Raw genomic sequence first — 25982 nt, 5'->3', positions numbered from 1 at the left:
AGAGGTGAGTTAGCTCCAAACTTGAGATCATGACAGAAGCTAGAATTTGTTCTCACTTTTCAATAAGGAAAAATTACAAATTTTATTATTCTTGTAACCTAGAAGTTTTAACTTTCAAACTGCAGGCTTGAACACAGCCCAAGAAAGTCTTTTTGGTCCAAAGCTCTAAAGAAAGCCCTCATTGTTGCCTCTTCCCCATTCTACAACTCTCCCCTATTCCAGCAAATGTGCTTGTCCTTGACTGCACACTACAGCTTCCCCATAGACTAGCAACTATGCCTTCAAAGAGCAGTGTTTTATCCGGCATGTTAATCACGTTACTTCTTCCTGCCCTCCATCCTCCAAGCCACAGAGACTGAGAAAATTCCATAACTGCTGCAGCAGAATGGTAGATGTAGGGAAGAATTACATATATGGAGAAGAAAACCACAACACTGAGCAGTATGAAGGTGCTGAGCTTGGTCTACCACAGCACGAATGTGATGGTCAGGGGCTAGTGCTTTCAATTATAAAGGGCTGGCTTCAAAGGGAACGTGTCACACTCTGGGGAAAAACTCCAAGTGTGACGCAGAGGAATACAGCTAACAGTTTCACATTTGGCCTATTTACAATAGCTTAAAGTCCTAGCTATCCTGCATTAAAGAGTCTCTATGCTGATCACTACCTTTTTTGCAGATCTAAGAGTCACATAAAACAAATGGGTAATGACCTCATTCTTCTCCTAAATTACTGTAAAACAGCAAACTCCTCTCTTCCAGCATCCCTGAAGAACTTCTGCCCCAGATCTAAAAATTCTTCCACTATCCAAGCTTCGATGCCTTCAGCTGCAATCACAACTAGGTGGAACACTGGAACAGATATTCCCTCCATGCTATGGGCAAACCTGAAGAGCCATGCTGTGAATTACCATATGGATAAAGGATATCCAAAGTTTCTTTGTGCTGCAGCTATTTGAACCACTTAATCCTTTATGGTCAATTTTAGGAGGAATTGATCTAACATCAATCAGTACTCTGAGATGACAAATGCTCACACAGTTCAGTATGCAACTTTCCTAGAAAACACTCATCACCATATAGTCTACAGCACGTCCCTCAAGACGGGCAAACTAGATTGGATTTAAAGCACAACTAAATGCATCTCATCTCAGGCTGGTAAGAAATTAAGGATAACACAAGTGTAAGCTGATGTGGCAGAAAGGGGACACTTGCAGGTCATTTCTGTTAGGAATATTCTTTCCTGTCACCATTTTTTGTTAGCTAATATTACTTACTAACCCCGCCCTTCTTTGAAAGGTGGGTCTCTCATCTTGCATTTATGTATATTCTTTCGTTAAAAAACAACAACAACAACAAACATGCTTTTAACTACCAGAGAATTATAGACTGGTTTAGGTTGGAAGGGACCTTAAGAATCATCTAATTCCAACCCCCTCCCCGCCCGCCATGGGCAAGACAGAATTCATGATCTGCTCAGAGCACTGAACTTGTTGGCTACCGCTGTGCATATTGCCTCTTTTGTTCTTTTCAGGGGTTTTTCACTGCTTCAAATTAAATTTCTCCCTTTATGCAAAGGGATGGCATTTGTCTGTTGTCATAAATTCTTTCCACTACCTTTCCAGAAATTATTTTCACTACTTCAGTTACTTATTGAAGGCTATAATCCCCCAATACAGGGACCGATCGAAGCTTTTTCAAATTCAGTTTATAAACAGAAGCATTTTACATTTAATTCTATTCAATATAAGTGGTGTTTACATGCATATCCTGATGTATCAACAGAAACTTTTTTCATATCTGATCACATAATGGTAAATATTTTGTGTGCGTTTACTTACCCACAGTAAAACAGCACAACACAAAGATAAGCTAAGACTCCTTGTACTTTTATCGAGCTTGTTACGACTCTGATGAGCTGTTTTAAGGATAAAAGTTAAACGGTTATACCATACAGTACATAATTATTAATCAAATATTCTAACAGACCTTTTATATTGGATAAATACAAGACAAAAGTAGAAACAGTTATCTTAGTAGTAATTTAACATTCCCCTTGACAGTGCTGAGTACTCAAGATTTTGGTTTGAATAAATACTATACCAGTATCTAGTTAAAACTTTGCCAAAACTATATTCTATCAATGTTTACCTCAACACTAATTGTTACATAAAATAACAAACCTAAAAACCTCTCCAAAAGTCAAGGGCTAGAAGCTGAATTAACAGTCAAGAAATGCCAATGTGGTAAGACAGAATCATAGCGTTTCACACCACACAAAACATTTTGAATACAAAATTGTCTTGTGGACTAGATAGATGAATCCCAAGTTGCGGTGACAGAAGATCCTGAAATCTGATTTTACTTCAGTATTTCACAGCTAGGGCTCCAACATAGCAAAACTCTTTAGTTTGTGTTAAAATCTCTTAGTATCAAGGATAACATCTAAGAACACAAATAACTAGAAAAAGGTATTTCAATCCAGTTCTCACTGGATGTGCTTTTATTTAGTGAAAGAAATGATTATAGTCATAGCTTTTCTTTATTAAAAATTCTGGAATACAAACTAGGCAAAGCCTGTCAATAGTATTTCTCCCCCATCCATTACAATTAAAAGTTAATTCACACTGACAGTCTTCCAGGGCAATTATGTATTAGCATCTTTGTTTGCAAAGTGAGTACACATTCCTAGTGCTATGATAACTACTGCTTGTCTGTGTGTGGGGATGGGGAACGTCACAGCAGCTATTTACAGACAACGTTCTGTAGTAGCTAATTCAGAACAGATAGCATATGGACACAATTCCAATAATGTGATTCGTTTTATAGCAGCATGCCAACGTAACAGGGTCAACTATTTCAGAATCATACATTCAAGAAATCTTAGAAGCACAGTGCCCCTATACAAAAGAAAATTCAGCCATTTAGCCATTACAAGGACAACCACAAGGACTCCTACAAGAACCTAAAAAACCCAGCACATTACTGCTAACCTTCTGGCAACCAGCTGCTTTGACTATTCTGAATGAATGAACAGGATACTTGCCAAAAGGAATAAATGTTTAGTAAGCACAGATGTAGTTTAATTCCATTGCAACTATCCAAGTGCCCATGAACTCTATAAAATTAGTATATATTAAACTTTCTATGAAAGGCTAATAAACACTAACTCATTTGTGAAGTCGTAATTAGTATGTGATATAGATTACACTGAATAGTAACTCAACCTCGTAGTATCACTTACTAAAACAGCCAGTGGAAGAGGAATAAAACCCATTCTTCTGGAAACCGAATCACTATAATCTGTATATGCCTAGAAAAAAAATAGAGGAAGAATAGAACTATTTATGCAAAGAAATGAGCTTATTTTAGCTTAGCACATCGTCTACATAAGCACTGATCTGTGCTAAAAACACTATAGTGGTATAAAGGAAATTCATATTTTGAAATGCAAGTGCAGATAGCTATACTCACTGACAAAAAAAGTAATACTATCGTGACTGGTAAGATTAGCTTCAGTACTCCAAATCAAGAGCAACTGAAATATAATGTTAAGTCTCTTTATCAAGAGCAATTAGGACACTGAATCCAAACATGCTATATTTCATCTGTAGATTGTTTTGAGCTTAGGGACATCTTTGTACTAATTTGACTTCGATCCTCTAGTATTATACAGAAAAACCCACAACAGGAATAAAAATGCAATTATCACACTATCAATTCTAAATCATTCTAAAACCATCTATAATTAGCCTAAGATAACAGTCTTAAAACCATTGCAAAAAAATGTGTTTACATTTGTACTCCTAAAACACAACTACTCTGCACGACAACATTCATAGGTTATTGAAAGCCATGCTGAAGTTAGGTAGCATCACACAGGTATGTGGTAACTGAAGGTAATTTCTTTATTAGGTATAATCAATACATTCCCTAGCAATAGCTATTGAACATACCCAAGAAAACTACCTGAATTGTTTTAAGTAATAAAGTTAATTAACAGAGCACCCATCTAGAGTGCTCATGAACGGTTAGAGACTCATTCACAAGAGCTATGCTGTAAATAGCACACCAAAAAACAGTTCTCACAGAAAACACAAGCAGTCTGTGTTCTGTAAATACCCACGCCACAGCAGTAACATGCATGGTACAGATATCCATACACTAGCTATGGAATATTGTATTTTGATCTAGCAGTTAAAACAGCACCAAAAGAACAGTCTTTTAAAAGTATCTTAATACCTTTCTAAGTTTGCTTACTTTCCCATATATCTCCAAAATGTCGAAGTTGTTACAACCCTCCACTGACTGTATTTGGAAGAGACTTCTCAACAATGTGTTAAAGTCTGAACTGACCCAAACAACCAGATAAAAATAAAGTAAATTACAAGGAGATATTCCCGTTAACTCTTATTAAACAAGGCAGAGCACAATTTCAGTGTTGCAGGAGTGAAATTATTCTGTAAGTACTTCTTTTTAAGTATTTGTTCCAATATGCCACTATAACAATTATATTAGTTAATACAAGAAAATGCCTTTGTTTTCAGGCTTACATTTTTCTGTCGACTGCTAACAAGGTCAAACGCAAGACTGGCTCTGTACTCACTGTAGACCTGGAAAAAATCCAGCACATTGGATGCATGATTAACGTGTTAACACACTACAGAAGCAACTGAATTATACAATTTCTCTAAAAATATTATAAACACTTATGTACAGACTGAAGGAGTCAAGCCCAGTTTTCCTGAGGTTCAGCTACACCCTTCAGATGAGTCTGTATTTCTGTAATAACTTATACATACCTACAACAAATAAGACTGCAATGCTTTCGGAATTGAATGAGATTGTAAAGCTTTTATGGAATTTGAAGATAATCAACACCACCCAGTAAGAAAAATCACATTTACTTTTCTCCCTAAGAGTTATCATTTGTTTTAAACATATGAAGTATAGTATTGGGATCAAATTAAACGAGCAAGCTTACATACGAAGCAAGTGATCCCATGAAAAAAGAAAATTTTATCAGGAAGATGAAGAACGCTTTTCTCGTTCTTTTTCAAACAGCTCTGCCCATTAATACAGAAAAATAAGGGGAAGTTGCCTGGAAGGGCAACTTGCATAGGAGGTGCTCAAAACTTCTGAAAAGTTTCACCTAGCACCCCCACGTCATTGTAACTTCATGCAAAAAAAAAAAAACAAGGGTTGTTAGATGAACTTCACAAAATTATCACCTGCTACCCTCCACACCCCAAGCTGTTTCAGCACACATCTTCTGCTATCATGACTTCATTATTTCTCTTTCCTGTACTCTAAATGAAAGTAGAGCATGCATAAATGCCTCTGGCATAAGGGAGCTTATTAAGTACATTATTCAACTTGTTTCTACACCACACAATGTAGTTACTAGAGATGGTGGAAGTGATAGCACTTCCACGTTTTGACCTCATTTCCTGAAAAGTGGTTTTAATAGCGAAAAAACACTAACTCATCTCTTCACAAATTTATCAAGTGCATTTGAATTCACACAGTGCACAAGACAAATGGCCAGTGTATCATACCACACTACACAAATAATGACCTCACCTACTACTTTAAAAGAAGGACTGCATAACATACGGTCTATGAAATTACAGGAGTGGAAAACCGATGGATAACCTACTTCATATTTGTGCTGCAGAGACAGTAGAAAAGTGCTCCTGATTTCAGATTCCACCTTTAACATGCATTCAAGAATAGAGATTCAGAAGCCTCAAGATCTGTTTCCCCCCTGCCCCGGGCCTGAATTATAACTTTTTTTTAAAATAAGACGTACGAGCTCTGTCGAGAATGTAAAACATTAAACTTTTTTTAATTTATCTAGAGATCACATGACAAAATTATCTGCCAGTTATGTGAATTGTGGTTATTTTGTGAACTGTTAACACAATACTTTCAATAACTCACAGATCTGGAACCACCAATTTAGGAGCAGAGGTGTTTGTTGCATGTTATAAAGATCCTCAGAAATGTATTGTATCAGGAAGTTACCACAATTTGAAAAAGCTTATCTTATACATGAAAATAACCAATTGTTGCATTTTCTGTACTGAAACAGGATTTTAATATTTAAAAAACAGCAGAATAAACTACAACTTAAAATATGCAAAATTGCATTTAGCATTCTAAACAAGATACCTACATCTGCTGTGATGTCATTGAATTTTGTTATAAAGGCATGTTTCACGATATCCACTGCAATTTCTGAAGCAACCACCATGCAAACATCTGGGAATAACACCCAAAGATGATCTGAAGGTTGGGAAGAAACAAGTTAGACCATTTAATTTGACTCCAGTATACAAAATGACAAGATCTTTTGTTCAACAGTCAAAAATCCTCAAGTGTCCAAAGCAGCGTCTGTAACTTTACCTCCCCACTCAACAGTACTATACAATTAACACCACAAATAGGATCAGATTCAAAAGCCTTGACATCATAAAGGCTTATCTTGACCAGGAACACGGTCTTTGCAAATACTGGATAGTAGGTGTTAAGTATATGTAAGGAACTGACCAAGTGCCTGTAGCTGTAACCTCTTAGGTGCTTAAGGTAAAATTTAGGTAGGCCACTAACACTGAAGCGAAACACACCACACAGACCCAGACTCGCCCAACGTTATTAAAGTTTAAACATTTTTATTAATGTGAAGCCTAACTTTTTACCCAATATTTGTTCAATACTGTGTTAAAAATCCTAAGTATAATCAATATTAAATTATGAATTGAGATGTTTACAGTTACTGTTACTTAACACACAGGAATTTACCATTTTCTATTTTATTTTTCTATTGGTTTACTTACCTGGATTCCATGAGAACTGTTCCATATTTCTTAGACATACAATTAGTAGCAGCACATAATTGGTGAACCTCTCTTTTATATCTAGTTAGGAAAAAAAAAGATGTCAACTCCAACCAAATATTTACCTACATAAAACCACAGAATGAGTATTTGTCTATCATTTACTATGTCTTGAATTATACAATCTCTTTCACAAGAAATTTGATCAGGTTTGACGGGGGAGGGGGGTGGGGGGAGATGCTGGGAACTTCACCACAGATAGGATCTCTGCAGCACCCACCCAATGCTGCATCAAATTGGGGTTCCCACCATCAGAATGAACAAAAGATTTCATAACTTGCTATCACCTTTTCCAGTATGTTAATAAAATAGTTATCTTTCTTGATAAAGTTCCTGCCTTTCTTGTGGGATCCAAAAAGAAACAGCACCTCCTGGTGCAAGAACAGAGACAAAACACCTGTCATTTCAAGTTAATTAGCAAGGCAAATTTCACTTTCTACAGATCTTGGATATGAAAATTACTATATACTGGGTCCTGTAGTACAAAAAAAAGCTTCAAGCCAACTACTACACCTTATTTAGAAGATTTCTTCCTAGGCTTTTATATTGCTGCATTAGAAGGGAAGAGCTGGATACATCAGCTCAGTCATCAGAACTGTAAGAATGAAGAAGCGTCAGACCTGGGGTGGAGTCCTATGACTTGACCTCCCAGACCAGGCAGGGAGATTTTCTACTTCTGTACCCGATTTCCAGAAACGATCCATTCAGATTGCTTTAGTAAGCACATTTTTTCATATATTAAAAAACCTTCCTGCAACTGCATTATTGAATAATAGGATAACATTTGAAGCGTAACAGCACCACAAATTGCTAAGTCTGAAGACGTTTCTTGACAAGACTTTTCAGTTATTTTCACTGAATACTGATTTAATGAAAGCTTAAGAAAACTTTTCTGCCAGTATTTTAGTAATCAACATCACTTTTAGATATTTTCACTGTAAAGTTAAATATTTTTAATTAAAAAAATGTAAGTATTTAAGAAGTGGAATAAAAATACATACTAGCATAGGATAAACTTCTTGTCATATCCTGCCAGTAAGAGTATTTTTTGGCTTTAAAGAACTTTCAAGAGGAAGATTTAAATTTAGTGTTATTTTTTCTGCTTTGTGATGTAGTTAAGTTTCTGTGTAAATAGTCTTTCATTTAAAGGATCACAAAACAACTTAACACTTGCATTTATCATCATTGCAATTTGCAGATGAATGAGATAAACAAATCAGCAGTCAGATTTCAAAATCTGAAGCAAGCCTGACGTCTTGAAAAAAATGAAAACAGTGCATTTGCAAATAAACTGCAACTTTTCTGTTTGTTTTTTATATACTACAGTTGGGTTCTCTTGTCTGAAAAATCTAGGAGCTGGAATGAAAAAATATATTCTGTTTCTCTATTTGTATAAATACTTTTGAACAGATCATATGCACAATATAAATTTGCATTTTTTATGTAATAACCCTATTGGCTGTGTGCTAAATTTGTTTTAGCACCTCAAATAAAAACTAGCTATTTAAGGAAAAATAGCGTTCTTAGAAATAGAATCACATTTTTGTCCTATTGAGACAGTATGGGCAATCAAGAATTCAAGTCAGAATGATCACATTCATCAAATTAAAGCTGTTTTCACACTAATATTGAATAAACAAGATCAGCCTCTTATTTGACATTTTCCCCGATTAGCACAGCCATACATACCGCTATTTGACATTTGAAAAAGATTGTTCTTCTCAAACTTCTTGAAAACACTTCCTTTTATTTCAACGAACTGCAATTTTTAAAAGCAGTTATTTAGTTTCTATTGAAAACAAACTGGTGCAAGCAAATCAGACAAACAATCTGAAAATTAACAGTGTGCTACACTAAAATGAAGGATGCTGAAAAATTTAGGGTAGCTGTATAACAAAGCTACATACTTACATTATTGGACATCATGATGGTAAGCAATGATTTATTGTGAGAGTTGAAGGCCACATTGAGGGTTGTTGCTTGAACCATTATAAGAATGGCATGCAGGACTGTAGATAGCAGGGTCAAGGAAGCATATTTGGAAATAATTTTTCTGCACAAACAGCACTGAACAGCATCAAAACTGGATTTCTTATTTTACTTCCAAAGTTAAACAACCAAAAGAGTTTCTATGCATCAACCTAGGTTTGCAGCAAGACAGTACTTAAATCTATGTAGTGTACACACAGTGCTTTAAAGCATGAAGTAATTATGCTTTCTCGTCCTGAAAGAGCCCAATCAAACAGGAGAAACTGTAATATTACCTGAAGGGAAAAAAAAATCAGCCTAAAGATTTCACAGGAAATGGGGGAAGGTATAAGAATTCTGAATTAATCAATGTATATATTTCTTTACAGATCTTTTTTTTTTAATCAGTTCAATGTAACGTTACTTCACACACACATTTCTCCCTTTATTTCAAGGGAATGTTTTCAACTATGTTTCTAACATTCCACTATCTTCAAGATCCTGTGACCCAAAATACTCAATCACAAAACAGTAACCTAATTTTCCACGAAGTATCCAGCTACTGTTTTTGAGTCACTGAGTGTTAAAAAAGCTGTCTGCTACTGAAATGAAATACCATTATGAAGTTTTTTTTTTTTTTTTTTTAAAAGGATACAGACATACAGCACTGCCATGAAGAAGTGAGGAATCACACCTATATGGGCTCTTTTTCTTTCCTTCGGTTCTGTAGCTGTCCAGTAAAGAGCATCCAAAATATCTTGTCCAAATGAAGAAAACAAACGATCAGCCACCTAAACAAGAAGAACTTTTTACTGCCTTCCAGCAATATTTTTCTCTAAGACACTTGAATATTCCAGTGTAAGTACAGCTCAACCTAAAAAACGTTTCACGTGAGTTTTCAACTCTTTTTGCTATCATCCCACTCTCAATTTCACAGTTAAATGGGTCCTTTCGTATATTCAGCAGCTTATTTTATCCTTCAAATTTATTTTCCCCTTTTCAACAGTATTTACAATATGAAACCATATAGTATTTATCTTAGATGCTTCCTTGGAAGACATTCAAGTACAGTTCAAACTTCAGCCTTTAATAAAACAGTATGTCTGTTGCATCAAACCATTGATAATGTTTTTTCCCCTGACTCTGTGACTTAACAGGGGAAAAAAATGAATTTTGAATGCATGACAGGAAATATCAGCTCACAAGTACAAAAAAGACTTAAGTTAGATTTGGCTGTATGGTTTTCTTACAGCTTGGAATGAGGTACATACTCAATACAAATCTATGGATAAAGCAAAAATCAAAGTTAAAAATACTGTAGCAACACTAAAAGATATAGAGGGGCTGGAAATTCTGCCAAAAGCAGATATTTAAAAAGCAGAAAATACCTGCAAACATCTGAAATTTAACTAAAAGAATATATGTACATAGGAAAAAACTTAGCAGTAATTCTAAAGGTAGAAAAAATATGGACAGAAAACTGAGCTTGTAATTCAGTAACACAGCAAGAAGGGTCACAAGGAATTACACCAGTTCAACACTTCCGAACTAGCAAGCACAGAAAAGTGAAAATTATTACAAAGAAATGCTTTTTTTCTGCCTATATACTCAAGTTCAATAATTTTTAAATTGAGCTGCACATAGATCCAGAAAAAAATCACTTTAAAAATTAAATTCAGTATTACAAGTCACGTGTCTGGTTAAAATAGAAAGTATTTTTTACTGCTTACTAACCCAATCAAAATGAAACAGTTAAGTATGAAAACCGATTACCTCTACTTAAACAAAACTGATGTTTCTTACTGTCTTTCTGTAAGATGACAACTTTGGGCATATTAAAACAGCAAGCAGCAATACAGAACTGACTGCAAATATTGAACCACACCCCGTTAACTAGAAAATAAATTCTAAAGACAACATCAGTAAACAGATCTCATATCATTTCCCAACTTTGTTGATTAACAGAGTTCTAAAGGTAAGTATTCTAAAGGGATACAAATAATATGTTTTAACTTATTTGAGCCAACATTCAAATTTCCTGAAATATGAAGGCTGAATAAAAACAATTTACTGGGTGTCTCAAGCAAGCTCTACTTTAATCTTTCAACTTTTAAGTTAATCTTTTAATTAACTTGAATGTTACTCTTTAATCATCACCTATGAAAACAAAATGAATCATGAGCTGATGCATTATCGTAAATCCAAAGTTCAAAAAAACATCAGTTTGAGAGATATTTACAATGGCATTGTTTTCGGCTTGTAAATTTTGTAAATTAAAGTGGTCTGCCTTGTTTGGCTCCTGCTCGTTGTGACAACCCACTGAATAAGTACACCTGTTGTAGTAATTCCTGCCACAGAATGCTTAGAGTTTGGTAAGTTTTTGTCAACAATATTGTGAGGGGTTTAATAAATAAAATGGCGGCTTTGATTTCCTTTTTATTTACGCAAGTCCTGCTTCTTATCTGGTATGATAAAAAAATTAAAACCCACCACACAATATTGTTGTCTGCTCTTCCGAATGTGACTTACCTAAACCCTACATGCCGGCTCCAGGCTCCAGCCGAATTCCGTGGTGAGCGGTGTCACCAGCATAACGCACACTGGGGCTTCACAAGGAGCAGGAGCCGGTGGGTCTGAATCTAAAAAAGAAAAGTGCCATTTAAGCCAATTGTGCTGAACGCTCCCCTTAGGCTGGCTACTTGGAGCATTCAGCACATAATTTGAAGATGTTGCATCCCTCATATCCGTCCGTGACAGTGTTCTCAGGACATGCTAACAGCCGAAAACATTAGTACATTGTAAACATCTCTGTAGCTCAGTGATTAAATTAAATTAAAGAGATTTTTCTATTTTGAAAACTTGTGAAAAATGTAAAGTTTATTGCTTTAAAAATGCATATTTAGCAGCTGCTAAAAATCTCATTTCTTGTGTAAGTAGTAGACTTGTAATGAAATTCACTGAAGTAGTCTAAGCAAGTGAATGAACAACCTGTTAAAGCTGACGATCTATGAGGTCTTTCAGTGGGATTCCATGCCATTTTTTGCCAATTCTATGGCTGCAACTTATTGCTGTAAAAAAAGCCCCTTTAAAAATATGTCCTTTGTTTTGACATATCAGGTTTCATGAGACACCGTGGTAATTAGACTTCACACTTCTAAGTAAGTTTTCTAATACCTATAGTAACTATGCATTGTAACATTTCCATCTTCTGCCCCTCAGTTAGGGAAAGGAAACTCAGGTACCACTTCTTGAGACACACTCTGGGTTCTGTCAAAATAGCAAAGAAACCCAGCTCATCATTCAAAAGGGCACAGCACATGGTTCCAACTCACAGCAAACTCTTCAGTCTCTTTTCAAATTACATGGTAAGCACATGGTGCTGTACTTTTTTGGTATTAAGAGATTGAAAGTCTTCTCAAAGACTATTAAGTGATAGTCATGATAATCTCTCACAGGTTAGGGTACTACATATATGGACGAATATTCCCAACACAGATACAAAATTGGCATCAAGTTCCTATTTTTACATGACTTTCATCAATTCTAAAATAAAAAGGAAAAAACCCTATGAATAAGCAACTGAAGTGGCTTCTGAGACATTTAGTTGACTTGGGATAACGAAGAGTGTTCCTTACATAATACTTTGAGGAGAGAACAAATGTTTTCAGACAAAATATACAGATTTTTTCCACAAAGCATAGCCCATTTAAGTAGTCTTCAAATGAAGGTACAACAGATGTTCAAAGATAAACAGGCTATTCAGAGATCTCAGAACCCTAGTGGAGTAACTTGTGTACAAAGCTGTGAAAAACCTTTCAAAACAAGGTTGTATCACTAGTATGTCCTATATATGCAGGTTGGAGATAAGATTATAGCTATAAAATCATTATTTACTTAGTGAATCACTGATGGCAGAAGTACAGTTAAAATTCTCATGCTTTACATTAGTATCAAAACAGGAATATTTTTTTCCCCATGGTTTCTCTTTATGCTTATTTTATCCTTTCAAAACAGAATTTTCTTTTCTTGATTCTCTATATTCATTCAACTTACTAAAATGTACTCAAGATTTTGTCTGCCAGCAAGGACTCAGGATAGGTTAAGCTGTAACAGGAGTCCTTGCATATAATGAAAGCTGTATTTCTGTAATGAAGAAATAAAAGTCAGATTTCACGTGTTCCTCCTTCCTTCATCCCTGGTCTCTCTTGGGATCTTAAAAGTATTTCAAATCAATCGTTTTTGCTTATATTAGTAAGCTCACAAACTCTTTCATTCTTGCATTTCAGTTCTTCCATTCTGAGTTCTCAATTTTCATTTAACTAAATTGATTAGTAAGCTACAGAAACTAGTATCTACAAAGTTTATTTTCATGATCTTGGCTGTTTCACTACATTTAGGCTCGATAGGTGTGCATGTTTATGAGAATGAGACGTGCCAAATTCTAAGAACAAATATTGTAACAACAATGTATTTTTTTTTAAACATTCAGAAAACAACATGCTTGATATTCTGATGCCAAAATTCTTACCTCAAGCATGTTATAGATGATGTAGAGCTTTATGACAGACTGTCCCCTTATCAGATGATACATCATAGAGTAGTCAACATAGTGCATCATGAAGTAACAGATGACCAGTATCACTCCTTTGAGCATGTCACACACCTGAGCAGGTTGCAGCAAACGTCTATCACTGAAATACAAAGGGCAAGAAGTTCCACTAAGTGTCACATCCCCACAAAATATAAATGTTATGAAGTCAGTGTGAATTTACTGAAGCTATTCGGCAAGGATGCATTTCAATGTAGTTTATTAATCCTTCGCTAGCCCCCCACTCCAACACTTAACACCATCACCATGATAAGCATCACACTCCTGAACAGGATCCTCTTATCTGCCACGTCCATTTAGTTAGAATATCGTATTTGTTGGGTAAGATCTCACTTGTTAAGAACATTCTCCATGCATGCCCTTTAACTTTTCATCTACCTCCCCTTTTCCAGCCAATTCTACTTATCATTTTGACTTCCTCAGTTACAGAAACTGCATTTGCTATAACCAAAAGAGAAAGAAATGAAGCAGTCATCTTCAATTTCAACATAATGATCCAGATGCTAAAGAACAGATCCTAATTGCAATTCCATACCTTCTTTTAGCCCTAAGGTCTGCAGCAGTCTCAGCACAATTTTATATCAGAGCTTGAGGCTGAACCAATGCAGACGTTTTCTTATTTACAGTCACACAAGTCTCCCTGAAGTCTAGACTAATCATCACACAATTTTATCCTATAACCTAGAACTCCAGGAAGAATACAGTTTTACCTCAACTGCCACAATACCAGCCATAAGCATAATGAAGTTGCAAGGTAATACATATATACTTGTCTATTTAGTTAGCTTAGTACTAATAAGATGCAAAGCATTTAAAATCTTTGAATTAAATCAAAGGGTTGTTTAACAATTATGTATCAACATACAGAGCTATAACTTCTATTAAATCTAAGTCTTTTTAAGACACACACTGAAAGACTGTTGCAGAAGTTCACATTTTACAGAAGTCAGAACAAATTAGCTGAATGTGAGTCATGAGTTTTCATTTCCTGTATTCCTCAGTCATCAGTTTCAGAGATTAGACAATGCTCCCATTATTTTTTTTCCCAAACATGTTATCAGTTTGAATATGCTAATTTAAAAAAAGAAATGCCGTTTTTGAAAAACATCCAAATAGTTATGTATGACCACCTAGTCACTGTCACAAGCAGCTGCTGTAAAAGTAGACAGCATCCATCATGGGGAAGACAAACTCTAACAACATAATCAAGAGCACAACTGCACTTCTGCAAGGGGTATCAATTCTGAAACTAGCTCAGGAGAACACCACCTTATAAAGGTGCAGCCAAAATCACACACGGCATCCTATGCACGCAAAAGATGAAGACATTTTGAGAATATGCTGCGTATAGAACAACTGAATAAATAATCACTACTATACAACACAAAGGCTGTCCAAAAGGGTCAGACCAACTACACTTGACTGCTGTGCCTTGCAGGAATTAAGCTTTTGTAGAACAGAGTACATTCACATAACGGTTTTAGAGAATGTTACTTTACAGTCTTCAAGGTGACTTGGATTTAGTTTCTCACTTGCTGTAAATAAGCAAGTACCTAGAGAAAACTTCAGTACCACTCCTTCAATCTTTTCTGACGCTTTAACTAAAAATACAATGTATGCTCTATTCAAAGTTGTGCAATAACTTGTACTTCTCACCCCATGAGAAGCAGAAGCAGCAGTAATGCTGTGACAAGCATTTCAAATCACATACTTAAAGGAACTCATCGAAATACCCTCAGAATTTCAATTTAATCAATTTGATGACAGAGAGCTCTCAGCATTTCTAACCCATAGTCAGTACAAGGGACTACTACACAGGCTGACTACAGAAAACTACTTTCTAAAAAGTGAAAGAAGATCCTGGCATTTAAAAACTGTTCCATTATTCTTTCATTTACACGGAAGAGACCCCTTTATATTGTCTAGGCAAGAAATCTAGGGTCTGCTGCTAACAAGTTTCTGATTGAGAGAGATTAACCGTGACTATTTCATAATCTACAATGGCACCTCTACAGCAGCAGAATCCTTTTCTGCTCTGTCTAATGACATTTGCAGAAGGATTTAGCCATGTGGCTCTGAATATAATATGGAATAGGAGTAATTATTTCTTCCAAGGACTAGGAAGTCAAGTAAATGGATTAAGTATAATAGATCTGTCCTCTTTTGGCAGATAATACAGAAAGATCTGCAAAGCCTGCAGTTATGAAATGACGTAGTCAGAGTTCAGAGAGAAATAAACATTGCAGTTCTAGTATACGATCAGCTCATATTAGTTCCATTTGTCATAAATCATTCCTGTCCTTCACAGGAAACTATTTAAATACATACATAAACACACATAGGCTGACATGATTTCATGCCTATCATAAGAAGTCTTAGCCCATCCGTTACATACAGCATTTTCTGCATTCATTTTCCTCAATGTTTCCACTTAGTGTCTCCAATAACTCAGTAACTACGTTCATACTCCGTGCTAATACTGGAAAATAATTTCAGAACAATCTTGAACACTCAGCAATCAGACCTCTGGATTAGTATCACGTACAAATTTGTAAAGCTATATTCGTCATCATGAGTACTACAGAATCTCAAAAACTGAAGAGTCATCATAACCCTGGGCAATACTAACTATAAGTCACCAATGTCCAGAAATGAACAAGATATACATAGTATAGTTCAGATGCTTTCATGTTTTTGTTCCCTGCTTTGAAATGCAGAGGTAAGAACTAGACAATACTGAGTGCGTGCTTAACTCTAGAAAATACTGAACAGAGACAGAAGTTCAAAAAGCTCAACTCATTGAAAGCATTTGCAATTTTACAGTTGTGCATGATAGGTAACAGAATACAGACAAAGATTTCACATGAAAATTAGTTATTGGTGGTTTTTTTTTTTTTTTTCCCCTTTCTCATGAACAAGAAAAGGAAAACAACGAATAAAGAAAAGCATGACAACTATCCTGTTTTATATTTAATCAGTCTGGTTACTGAACAGCAAGCAACATAATCTTTCTACAGCAATCGGCATCCCAGGCATACACTGACACCGCAGGTGTGAATTACAGCCATTCACTGCTTTAGTGAACTTTGCTCTGCAAAGATATCATGAGAGCCTGTAGTCCAACATGTAGTTCCTCTTACCATCTTAGTGGATTCCAGAAATAATGTTATGTGAGAACCGTTTCACAATTTGACTAATTACACAGGTAAATATATTTTAAATTATAGTTTTCACATGTCATAAGCCAGTAAATACGCAGATTCAGTGCATTTGCAGCATCCTTCAGAAGTGCTTTAACAAGATGCAAGATGTCTGTCTTTTCACCCATTTCTTTTCTGCTGCTATTCCATTATCACTTCTAACTTTTTACTGTAAGTCAAGCTCTTCAAGATACTCTTTTCAGATATTCACAAGCAGTTTCATTATGCTAAGCTTCGAGTCCTCACGTTTAGCTGTACAGACTTGACTGTCAAGGAAGTGAATTTTTATATTAAACTTCTTCAGACGCCCAAGTCCCTGTATAGTAAAGCACAAGGCTTATCCATTCTTTCCATTATTTGCTACATAAAATCTTGAATTGCTTTTCTGTTACTACTGCTGAATACACTGATCTGTTTAAACATGAGCTGATGCTTCAATCTACATGAATTCAAACTGAAAAATCCAAACATTCCTTCACAAAGAATCTACAGACAAACTTTCCTCCACCGTAACACTAATTAGCAAATTAACAGAACAAAGAAAAACACACGCAGGGACATTATTGTTTTACAGCAAGTACTTAACAAAATGTTCAAATTCCTCAGCATATGGGTTACAGTTAACATTTTATGCCTCGTAATTAACAGAAAAAATCTCCACTGAAACAAACAATTATGCTTCCAAATAATATAATTATACAAATGCATGCTTAAGGGGATAAACATGCTTGTTACTAATGCTGATTAGGAAGTGACATGCAAGCCTTCCTACTACACCTCCCTCTTAACACCACGGCAGGTTTTGGTTTCAGCCCAGTCAACTAACAAAAGGAAAAGCTCAGTGCTTATCACACTGTGTTTGTGACAGCTGAGAGTGAAACCATGGTAAAACCTGTACAGTGCACTGACTGCCATCAACCATGAGCTAGGAATTCGGAGAACTGGCCTGTTATGATGACTCTGTCAACTGTGTGCTGAAGCACATTTAGAAAGCATGAACTCAAGTTCTTCGTGTTTAGAAAATGATGTCATCTGAACAACCAACCTCCCTTATAAACGTTTAGGATGCGTTACTTTGCCGTCTTACATATTAAAATACTATCAAATTAGACTACTATGAAATTTAAACAATTTTTTCTATACAGATTAGGAACAAATAAAATTTAAATGTTTCATTTTTAAGAATTTGTGACATTTAAAGCTTATTCAAGCTTATTTCACGATATACATAAAACCCAGTGAAGGAAAAATTTGGTGTGGAAAACTTTGTCATAAGCAATTTTCTTAGATGAGGAAGTTTAAGGAACTAGTTACTTGACTAGTAACTTGTTACTACTTGAAACCCTCCAAGTTTCACAGCCCAAATCCTACTCTTCAGATAGATGCCTGTATCCTTTCTTTCAAAACTTGTCTAAAAGAGGTGATGGTGATGTCTTCTCACGTTTGCTTTTATACAGTACCTTACTGGTTAAAGCACATTCCTAAGACAAGACAAATCCAGATTCAATACATTATTTTCACTGAGAAAACCGAAACTACATCCTTTCAGCCTTCAAACTCCTCTCCAAACAACCAACCTATAGATCATGAAAAGAGTACAATTTCCATCCCTCCTATTTAAACTATTCTGTTATGGAAAAACAGTGAAGTCTTTTCCATAACAACTACTTGACTAGTCCACTTGCAAAGTGTGCCTGTTTGATACTATTCCCTGAAGATGTGATCCACGTTTCATTCACTAGTAAGAGTTCTGTCTACAGCTACTGGTTGGAAAAAGTGAGGTTCAATCAGTCTTTCATAACATAAGTGACTGTTGCGATGCTATGGAGAGTTACTGATGCGTAGTGTTTTTAACTGTTTCAGCTGAACAGAATGATTTCACAGTATATTTTTTTTTAGGTTATTAAAGAAACAAAATAGCCCAAGGCTTTCAGGGGTATCTACCCTAACAAGCCCTTTTTGCTCCCTCCAACAGCTGTACAGCTAAAACTACTTAGCAGTAAGTACAGCATTATCAAAATAAACCAGTTTACTGATATTACTTTAATATGTTAAAAATCACAAGTACTAATACACAAGTTTGCTTAAGTAACAGACTTCCAGAACCACCAAGATCAGGTGTTAAGTGCTGTGATAAGCCTTGCTTATTGCATATAAAGTGGCTGGAACACAAACAAGAAAAACAAGTTGTTTTTTTCTACAGAGTAAGAACAAACAGACTAAAAATCTCATTACAGTTGTCTTTATCACCATGTCATGTCTACGTCTGTCTGCACAGTAACCTGTAGAGAAGTACACTTGTATGAGTCCATGATTACTGTAGCATGTGATGTATAGGCACTCTGCATATATTATTTTAAATGCAACTTTGCACAGACTGCCATATACTGCCATATCACTTATTCACTTTTGTCTTTCGTGCCCACTTGTGCTCCCCAGTTCTTCACTAGCATGTGGTTTACCGGTCACCTTTCAGGTAATTTTTTTTAAACCAACACAAATTCAGTACATTTTTCTTGTTCAATGTTTACAGTTTGAAGATGTCCAGCAGAATGACTACTACATTTTTAATTGGTTCCTTTAGGATACCATCATCTTAGTAATTCAGGTAACTATGAAGAAGTAATTGTTTAGAGTTATCACAGATAAAATTCTGAGTACTGATGTCACACATGCAGGAAATTAATGATGTAATTACAACTGCAATAATGCTTTAGATGAATATTTAAATCTTAAAATCATGGAACTTAATCACATACATATATGTGTATTTATGAAATTAAAATAACATTTCTAGAAATGTTATTGTACTTCACACTACTCAAAAAAAACTTTTCATTTGAATAGGTTCATTTAGCTAATAATGCACTGAAGAGGGGTTTTAGCTCTGAGGTTACAAATTCAAGCAAGAATTTTAGAGCAAACCTTACCTAATTCTTTTATTCAAATACTGTTTTTCAAAGTTGGACAACCACTAAGGTTTGTATCAATTGGTAAAATTCTTCCATTATCAGAACAGTGATTTAAATAAGCAGTTATGCTTAGATATCTTGTTTCTCCCTTTTTACAACATAGATACTTGTATGAAAAGTGAACTGTATAATTTTGTTTTGCACAGATATTTAGTCTTTATCAAAGTCTTAATCCTTAAATGCATCCTTCAATAACGAACTGCAGTATTTTAAGGGTCTAACCTTATATGAACATAAGCAAAAATGAACAGATTGATGCATAAAGTGATGATACTTCCCTGTTGGCAAACTAAATGAAGATGCCAGGGAAAAAAAAACTAGTTTGTCTGAAGGGCATACTTACACATATAGCTACACTCTTAATTTTTTTCAAAATGAGAAGCGTACTTTTGAAAATACTTTCTTACAACTATGCTCAAGTTTGGAATTAAGCTTGGCTCCAGAAAAAAAGCTATTTTGTTCGAGTCCAATACTTACTTCGAAATTAAAAATAAAGATACAGTATGCAGAACTTCACTGTCATAAGATTGCTGACATATACAGACTTAGCGCTGATAAAAATGTCTCAGTTGAAGACTTGAATATACAGAGAGCTAAGCTGGCCAAGCTAAATGGCATTTCATTTCTCAAACAGTAAAAAGCCTCTACATGCACACAACACAGCACAGAACCATGCTAAGAATGAAACAAAACCAACCTTTCTGTTAGGCCCCGATGAGAGCTGTCTCAAATAAAAAAAATGAGGTTTCAAATAAGTGACAACTAAAATTATCCTTCATTAAGTGTTTATTTCTTTTTAGTAACAGAATCAACTGTAAATGAAGTCAGCAAATAAGCATAAGAAAAAATACTGCATTTTATTCTACAGATAATCAATTTAAAATCTAATACTAAAATACCTGCCAATGAACTTTAAGAACTCTCTGCAAAACTTAAGTATTACAAGAAAACCAGCTTGTAATACACATAAAATATAGCCATGAACTTGACTGAACTGTTACTTAGAATAAACATAAAAAGCTTAAGGCACTATAAATAAAGTACAGCAGGGGCTATGTTTTGTTTCCAAGACACCCTATTGTAAATTGGGCTGAAGTGGTACACAGACGCTCTGTATAAACAGTGTTTTAAACCTATTAAGATCACTACCAATTTCCACAGGGAAGTGAAGTCGTATGCAAAAGTATATCTACCATAAACAGCACTGAATCAGTTTCAAGTACTGCGTATTAAGTATTGGCTTCTCCTTTGAAGTATGTTGGTTAACTTAGCTATCCTATTCATTTGTAATCAGTCTTTTTACTGATTACATGATGATGAGTTTGGCCGATAGCATAGAAGGAAAAAGAAAATCAGGATTTACTCACCAAGGAGGAATCCCTGTGACACCACATTCCATCCTATAAAGGAAGTGAAAGTGCTCTTCCCTTCCGTCTGATTTACAAGAAAGAAAGAAAGAGAAGGTTGTAACGTTGCTACACTATGCACTGTTATGGAAAGGAGAAAGGAGTGCTTTCCGAGAGATTACTACAGAAAATACTGAGTGTACCTGCCCTTTTTGGTTGGTAGAAAGTCGCACTGGCCAAAAAAATAGGTTTGGGACTAAGTGTGCAACTGAGGTTCAAATTTATTTATGAACAAAGTCCATAACGAGAATCCTAGTGTATTTTTTTTTCTCTGAGATGCTTTCTTCCTACTATTTATTTCTTGAAGTAATGCTTTTTTCATATATTTCCTATTGAAAAGTGTATATATAGCATTTCACAGGAGGGCAGTGGGAAATTTAAAAGGCACATATAATACAACTAAAGTTAATGATGTTATTGCTGACAAAACCTAAACTCACTTATTTCAGGGAGAAGGCAACATCGTAAAAGAAAACACAGAACATGTATTTATAATCTATATCGCTATTTCAACATGGAAGAAATGTAAAGGTCTTCCCAATTGTTCCTCATGTAAGAGGAGTCATATACACCATGTTTTCTTGAGAAAGCTAGAATTTACAGGAAATCTCACTTTCCACAGCAAAAATCCTTACTTATTTTCCAGACAAGATGTAAAATGTCTTTAAGTATAATTTTATTGGGAGTCTTATCAGAGTTTCACTAACATACAAATTTAGCCTTTGTATCAGTGATTTTCCCACAAGAGCTTTTACTAGTGTGCAATGTATTTTCAAAAAAAAAAAAACACCATACCAAAAGTTAGCTTTACAAAAGCGATTCAAAACAAGCAGAGCTATTAATCTGCTCAGAACCTGAGATATTTTTAAAAAAGTCTCATTTGTAAAAGAAAACTGTACCTTTCAACCATGGGTACAGCTAGTTTTAGGAACCTATTATCAAGGACTAAGTCTGAAAAGAGCTCTACCAGGTCCGCTTCTCTCTCTCTCTCTCTCTCTCTCCTCCTTTGCTCCAAAGCATGTGCTTTTAAGTGGTCATATATTTCAATAAAATGAGATTGGTTTGTAAGATTCAAAGAGCAGAGTTTAGGAAACTTCTTTCCACTACTTGGAAGGAAACACAAAGAACTGTTGAAATTTTTTATTTTTGTTATTTCTGAAGACTGCTGATGTAATTTAATTTTGTGAAGTGTTAATTTTTTAAAGAGCACACTACTCTTTATAGAGTAGCGCAGTAATGAAGTTTCACCTGCCAAAACCACCACAATCTGATGATTCAGCCACTGCCAGTTTGACTGCAACAATTTAACCTGCAGCTTATAGTTTACTTCAGGACAGAATCTTGGATTCTTCTCACTGAAGTTGTCAGGAGGTTTTTGATTCTGTAAAATAGCTATGTTAATACCAATACAGCTCTGACAAATACACAGAACTATACTGACTCAAAATGAAAGATCCAGTGATGAGGAATGATGATTTAGCAGTCAAACTGAAGCAACTTACACTGTCTAGGCAGAAAAAGAAAAACTTCAAGACCCATTACTGTGCTTTCTTAGATGGAATATTAAAATGTGGACAAGGTGACAGCGCCCTCCCTCTACATTTAAGTAAGCACTGCACACAATATTATAGGCAGGAATTAACCCATTTTACATAGAACATGTTTTCATTGTTTGGAAGAAATAAAGGATAACAACCTTGTTCTACAATGAATAGAGAGCGAAGAAGTTACGAGGAAATAGAAATGAAGAGTAAAGTGGAAGGTCAACAGAACACTTGCTGCTCAATCATGTCAATTAGATGTTGAGAAAAAAGTCAAGATGAAGGGAGGAGCACTTTTATTTACTACACAGAATGGAATATGATGTGGCAGGTTCAAAAAACACCTAATCACACCTCTCAGCACTTACTTGACATTTGCGAGGAAGCATGAGTTAAAAGATAACTAGCCACCCACTTTGTAAGTACCTTGTGGAATTATAGATACATTTTACCTACTGACCTCTATTTGAACACAAATGTATTTCCTGAGCTAGAAAAGCCCCAGTCTTATTTTTCACCTTAACAAATCAAATCAGCATAACTAGTAAGAAAAACAAGGAAACACACAAATAAAAAGCAAAGTGCAGACTGAGTATTCAGAAATGAGAGTCATTATATCTGAAAAAGTTTCATTACATACTATAAACATGAGTTGTCAACTTTTCAATAAAAATTCACCAGCTTTAGAACATTAAAGACTTAGACAAAGCCTCCGGTAGTGAAGAGGTAATTGAAATCCAAAGGAAAGATATTCCATAAACTTTTGAAGAAACTGACACGAGAAATTGTTTCAAGAATTCCTACCAAAACACAACCTTCTTGATTCACGATGATCTTAGTTTTACTGAATCTTACCTGATAACACTTTAAAGTTAACATATTCAAGTTGAACAGATTAAAGTGGATTCTACTCTGCCATTCACACTATCATCAGGCAAGCAGACTAAGTTCTAACATTTCAGGTATGCGTGTGTGGTCTTTTGAACACCACTTTCTTCAGTAAATTGCATAATAGTCCAAGCCAGCAACTGGTCTTTCAAATTTTAATTGCTATTTCTGAAGAGCAGAAAATTCATTTGTCAAAAACAAAGCTGAGTTTACAAACAAGGAAGAACACTTTGTAAATTGAAAAAAAGTAGCTAGAAAATCCACATAGTATGCTAAAATCCATTACCTTCACCTGAATTTTAATATTTTAGCAATAGCATCCATACAGATATTTACAAGTCGGCACATAATTTGACTTGTCATCATGTTAAAATTGAATAGCTGCCATATGGTTCTGTACACAGCTAGGAAAACTCTTGACATTTTGAAAATGTGCAATTCAGCTTAAAATTAACAGCATAATTCAGTATGACAGACTGCCACCTAGTGTATATTTTAAGCAGCACCCAAGTACAAAAGTTTCAACTCAGGACAATACTTTAAAATAGTATTTTTTTAATGCAACTAGACATGCATTTTCTCTAATCTGAAGATACATCCTGAACTATGCATTGAAAAGCACTTCCCATATAAAAGACTATTAATAATGTAAATGCAAGTGGTTTGATTAACAGAAAAAAAAAATCAGCAACCATTAATCAACTTTTTAAATCAAATTTGGGGAAATGAAGAATGAAAACCCCAAAGTCCTTATTTATTCATGGAAAAATTAAAACATCAATATAAAGACTCCTATCCTTTTAGGTTACACTTAGGATTATATCACCAAGTTTACTTTAAAATAGCAATTTTTAATCAAGGAAATTAATCGTCCCACTTTTTTGGTAAAAAAGTACTATGAATTAGTAACTTCCTCAGTACTGATCTAAGCCAAAAAAAAGTCAAGGGGTTAAGACTATTAAATTTCTTAAGGTTATTCTATCTAGTCCCATCCCACTTACTCTCGAAGATTCTTTTAAAGAATACAAAAAATCCATTTTATACAGGGACCCCTTGGGAAAATGTTACTGGGGAAATTAGGGGAATTCATTTGTTGTAGAAATTAATTTTTGGTTTCAATATCAAAGAGTCTGTCAAAATACAAAGGCTGAGTCGTTAACTCAAGACTAACAAATCCCAGAACACTGTTCAAACAGATGTTAGTTAAATGAACAGAACGACCCAGGATAAGGTTACCTCTCTGCTAACAACACCCATCAGGCACATTCAGGGGCAATCTGCCATCTGAAGGAAACAACATTCGAGATAGTGACTGGTGGCAGAGCTTAACAGTACCCTGTAAACACTGTTGCTTTGGCTAGGTTAGAGCAAAACTTCTGCTTCACAGTGGAAGAAGTCATTAGTAAATCAAAGGCCATAAAGTCAAGCACACAGATAAACAGAAAAACATTATTTAAGTCTATAAACTCCTTCCTCTTCAATCAACTTACCGTAATCCATAGCAAGGCAAAGTGATGAACCGGAACATTGCCAGAAAAACTCTCAAAGGAAGCAGGGTGAATATATACAGAAAAGCATCCAGGCACAAAAAGATTCCAAAAAACATCAACTAAATTATAAAAATAAAACAGATGTTAGGAGTTTATACAGAGTTACAAAGAATTATACTGTTTTATGAAAAATACATTTACATGTTATTTTAATTAACCAAATAAGATGAGTAAGATGAATTTATAAAAAAACTATGCACTGAGACTACTCAGCAAAAATTCTGCTCCACGAGGCCCAAACAGCAAAGAATTTTACAGACTTCCCCAATTCACTGAACTCAGACCTTATTCAACAGACGAATTGCACTTAATTACTGCAGCTCATTTTCCAATAGTGACTTTCCTCTAAAGTTACAGAAGTTAACGTTTTAACTTTAGGGGGAAAAAGAACTGTAGAGCTGTGTGCACACGTGCAAAGCCATTTTCTGCATGTTTGTTCTTTTTTATATGTCTTTGCCCCTCCAAAAAAAAAATTACCTAGTTAGCTTTCTATTGCACACTTAATTACAGCTATGGTAGTTCTCCTTCAGAAAATATGCACTTTCCTTTCGTACAAAGAGGAATGTAAAACATGAAGAGGCCAATTTACATACTCGCCCTCAGTTTAAATGCTTCTCCCTTAACTTGTAAGAACAGCTAAAGCCTTTTCACTATAGCCAAAAGCCAAGCAACTCTATCATAATTATACTAGACCTAAGTTCTGCAATTAGAAAGCTGTTATATACCCGTCTCTCCCCAGATGATGTTCCTTCTTTATGTGCTTTCTGAATGGATCTAAGATTTATCTGAATGAGACTCTGGGCACTTGCTGATTTCCCTAACTCTATTTCAAGAAAAGTTAGGCATGTATCTAGCTAGGCATATTAACTCCTAACATTGACGTTAAAATAATAGTACGCATTTTCTTTTTTTTTCATTCATCAGTAAAATCTATTTTGCAAAATAAACTCAAA

General features: G+C 35.1%; 1 protein-coding gene across 1 annotated transcript in view; it reads right to left on the bottom strand.

Moving 5' to 3' along the window:
• Window positions 1-25982, bottom strand: part of TAPT1 (transmembrane anterior posterior transformation 1) — a 39736-nt gene that overhangs the window by 7394 nt on the left and 6360 nt on the right. The window contains exons 3-12 of the mRNA XM_035568992.2: window positions 24970-25088; window positions 13392-13554; window positions 9519-9654; window positions 8807-8904; window positions 8585-8654; window positions 6836-6916; window positions 6175-6284; window positions 4550-4609; window positions 3241-3309; window positions 1838-1914 (exon numbers count right to left, since the gene is read on the bottom strand). Of these exons, the coding sequence (XP_035424885.1) occupies window positions 1838-1914; window positions 3241-3309; window positions 4550-4609; window positions 6175-6284; window positions 6836-6916; window positions 8585-8654; window positions 8807-8904; window positions 9519-9654; window positions 13392-13554; window positions 24970-25088 (983 nt within the window). The remainder of the gene's footprint in view (window positions 1-1837; window positions 1915-3240; window positions 3310-4549; window positions 4610-6174; window positions 6285-6835; window positions 6917-8584; window positions 8655-8806; window positions 8905-9518; window positions 9655-13391; window positions 13555-24969; window positions 25089-25982) is intronic.

Source organism: Cygnus atratus, chromosome 4 (genome assembly GCF_013377495.2).
Source record: "Cygnus atratus isolate AKBS03 ecotype Queensland, Australia chromosome 4, CAtr_DNAZoo_HiC_assembly, whole genome shotgun sequence".
NCBI classification, from domain to species: domain Eukaryota; kingdom Metazoa; phylum Chordata; class Aves; order Anseriformes; family Anatidae; genus Cygnus; species Cygnus atratus.
Note: the sequence above shows the minus strand (reverse complement) of the source record. Positions and strands in the feature narration are given on the sequence as shown.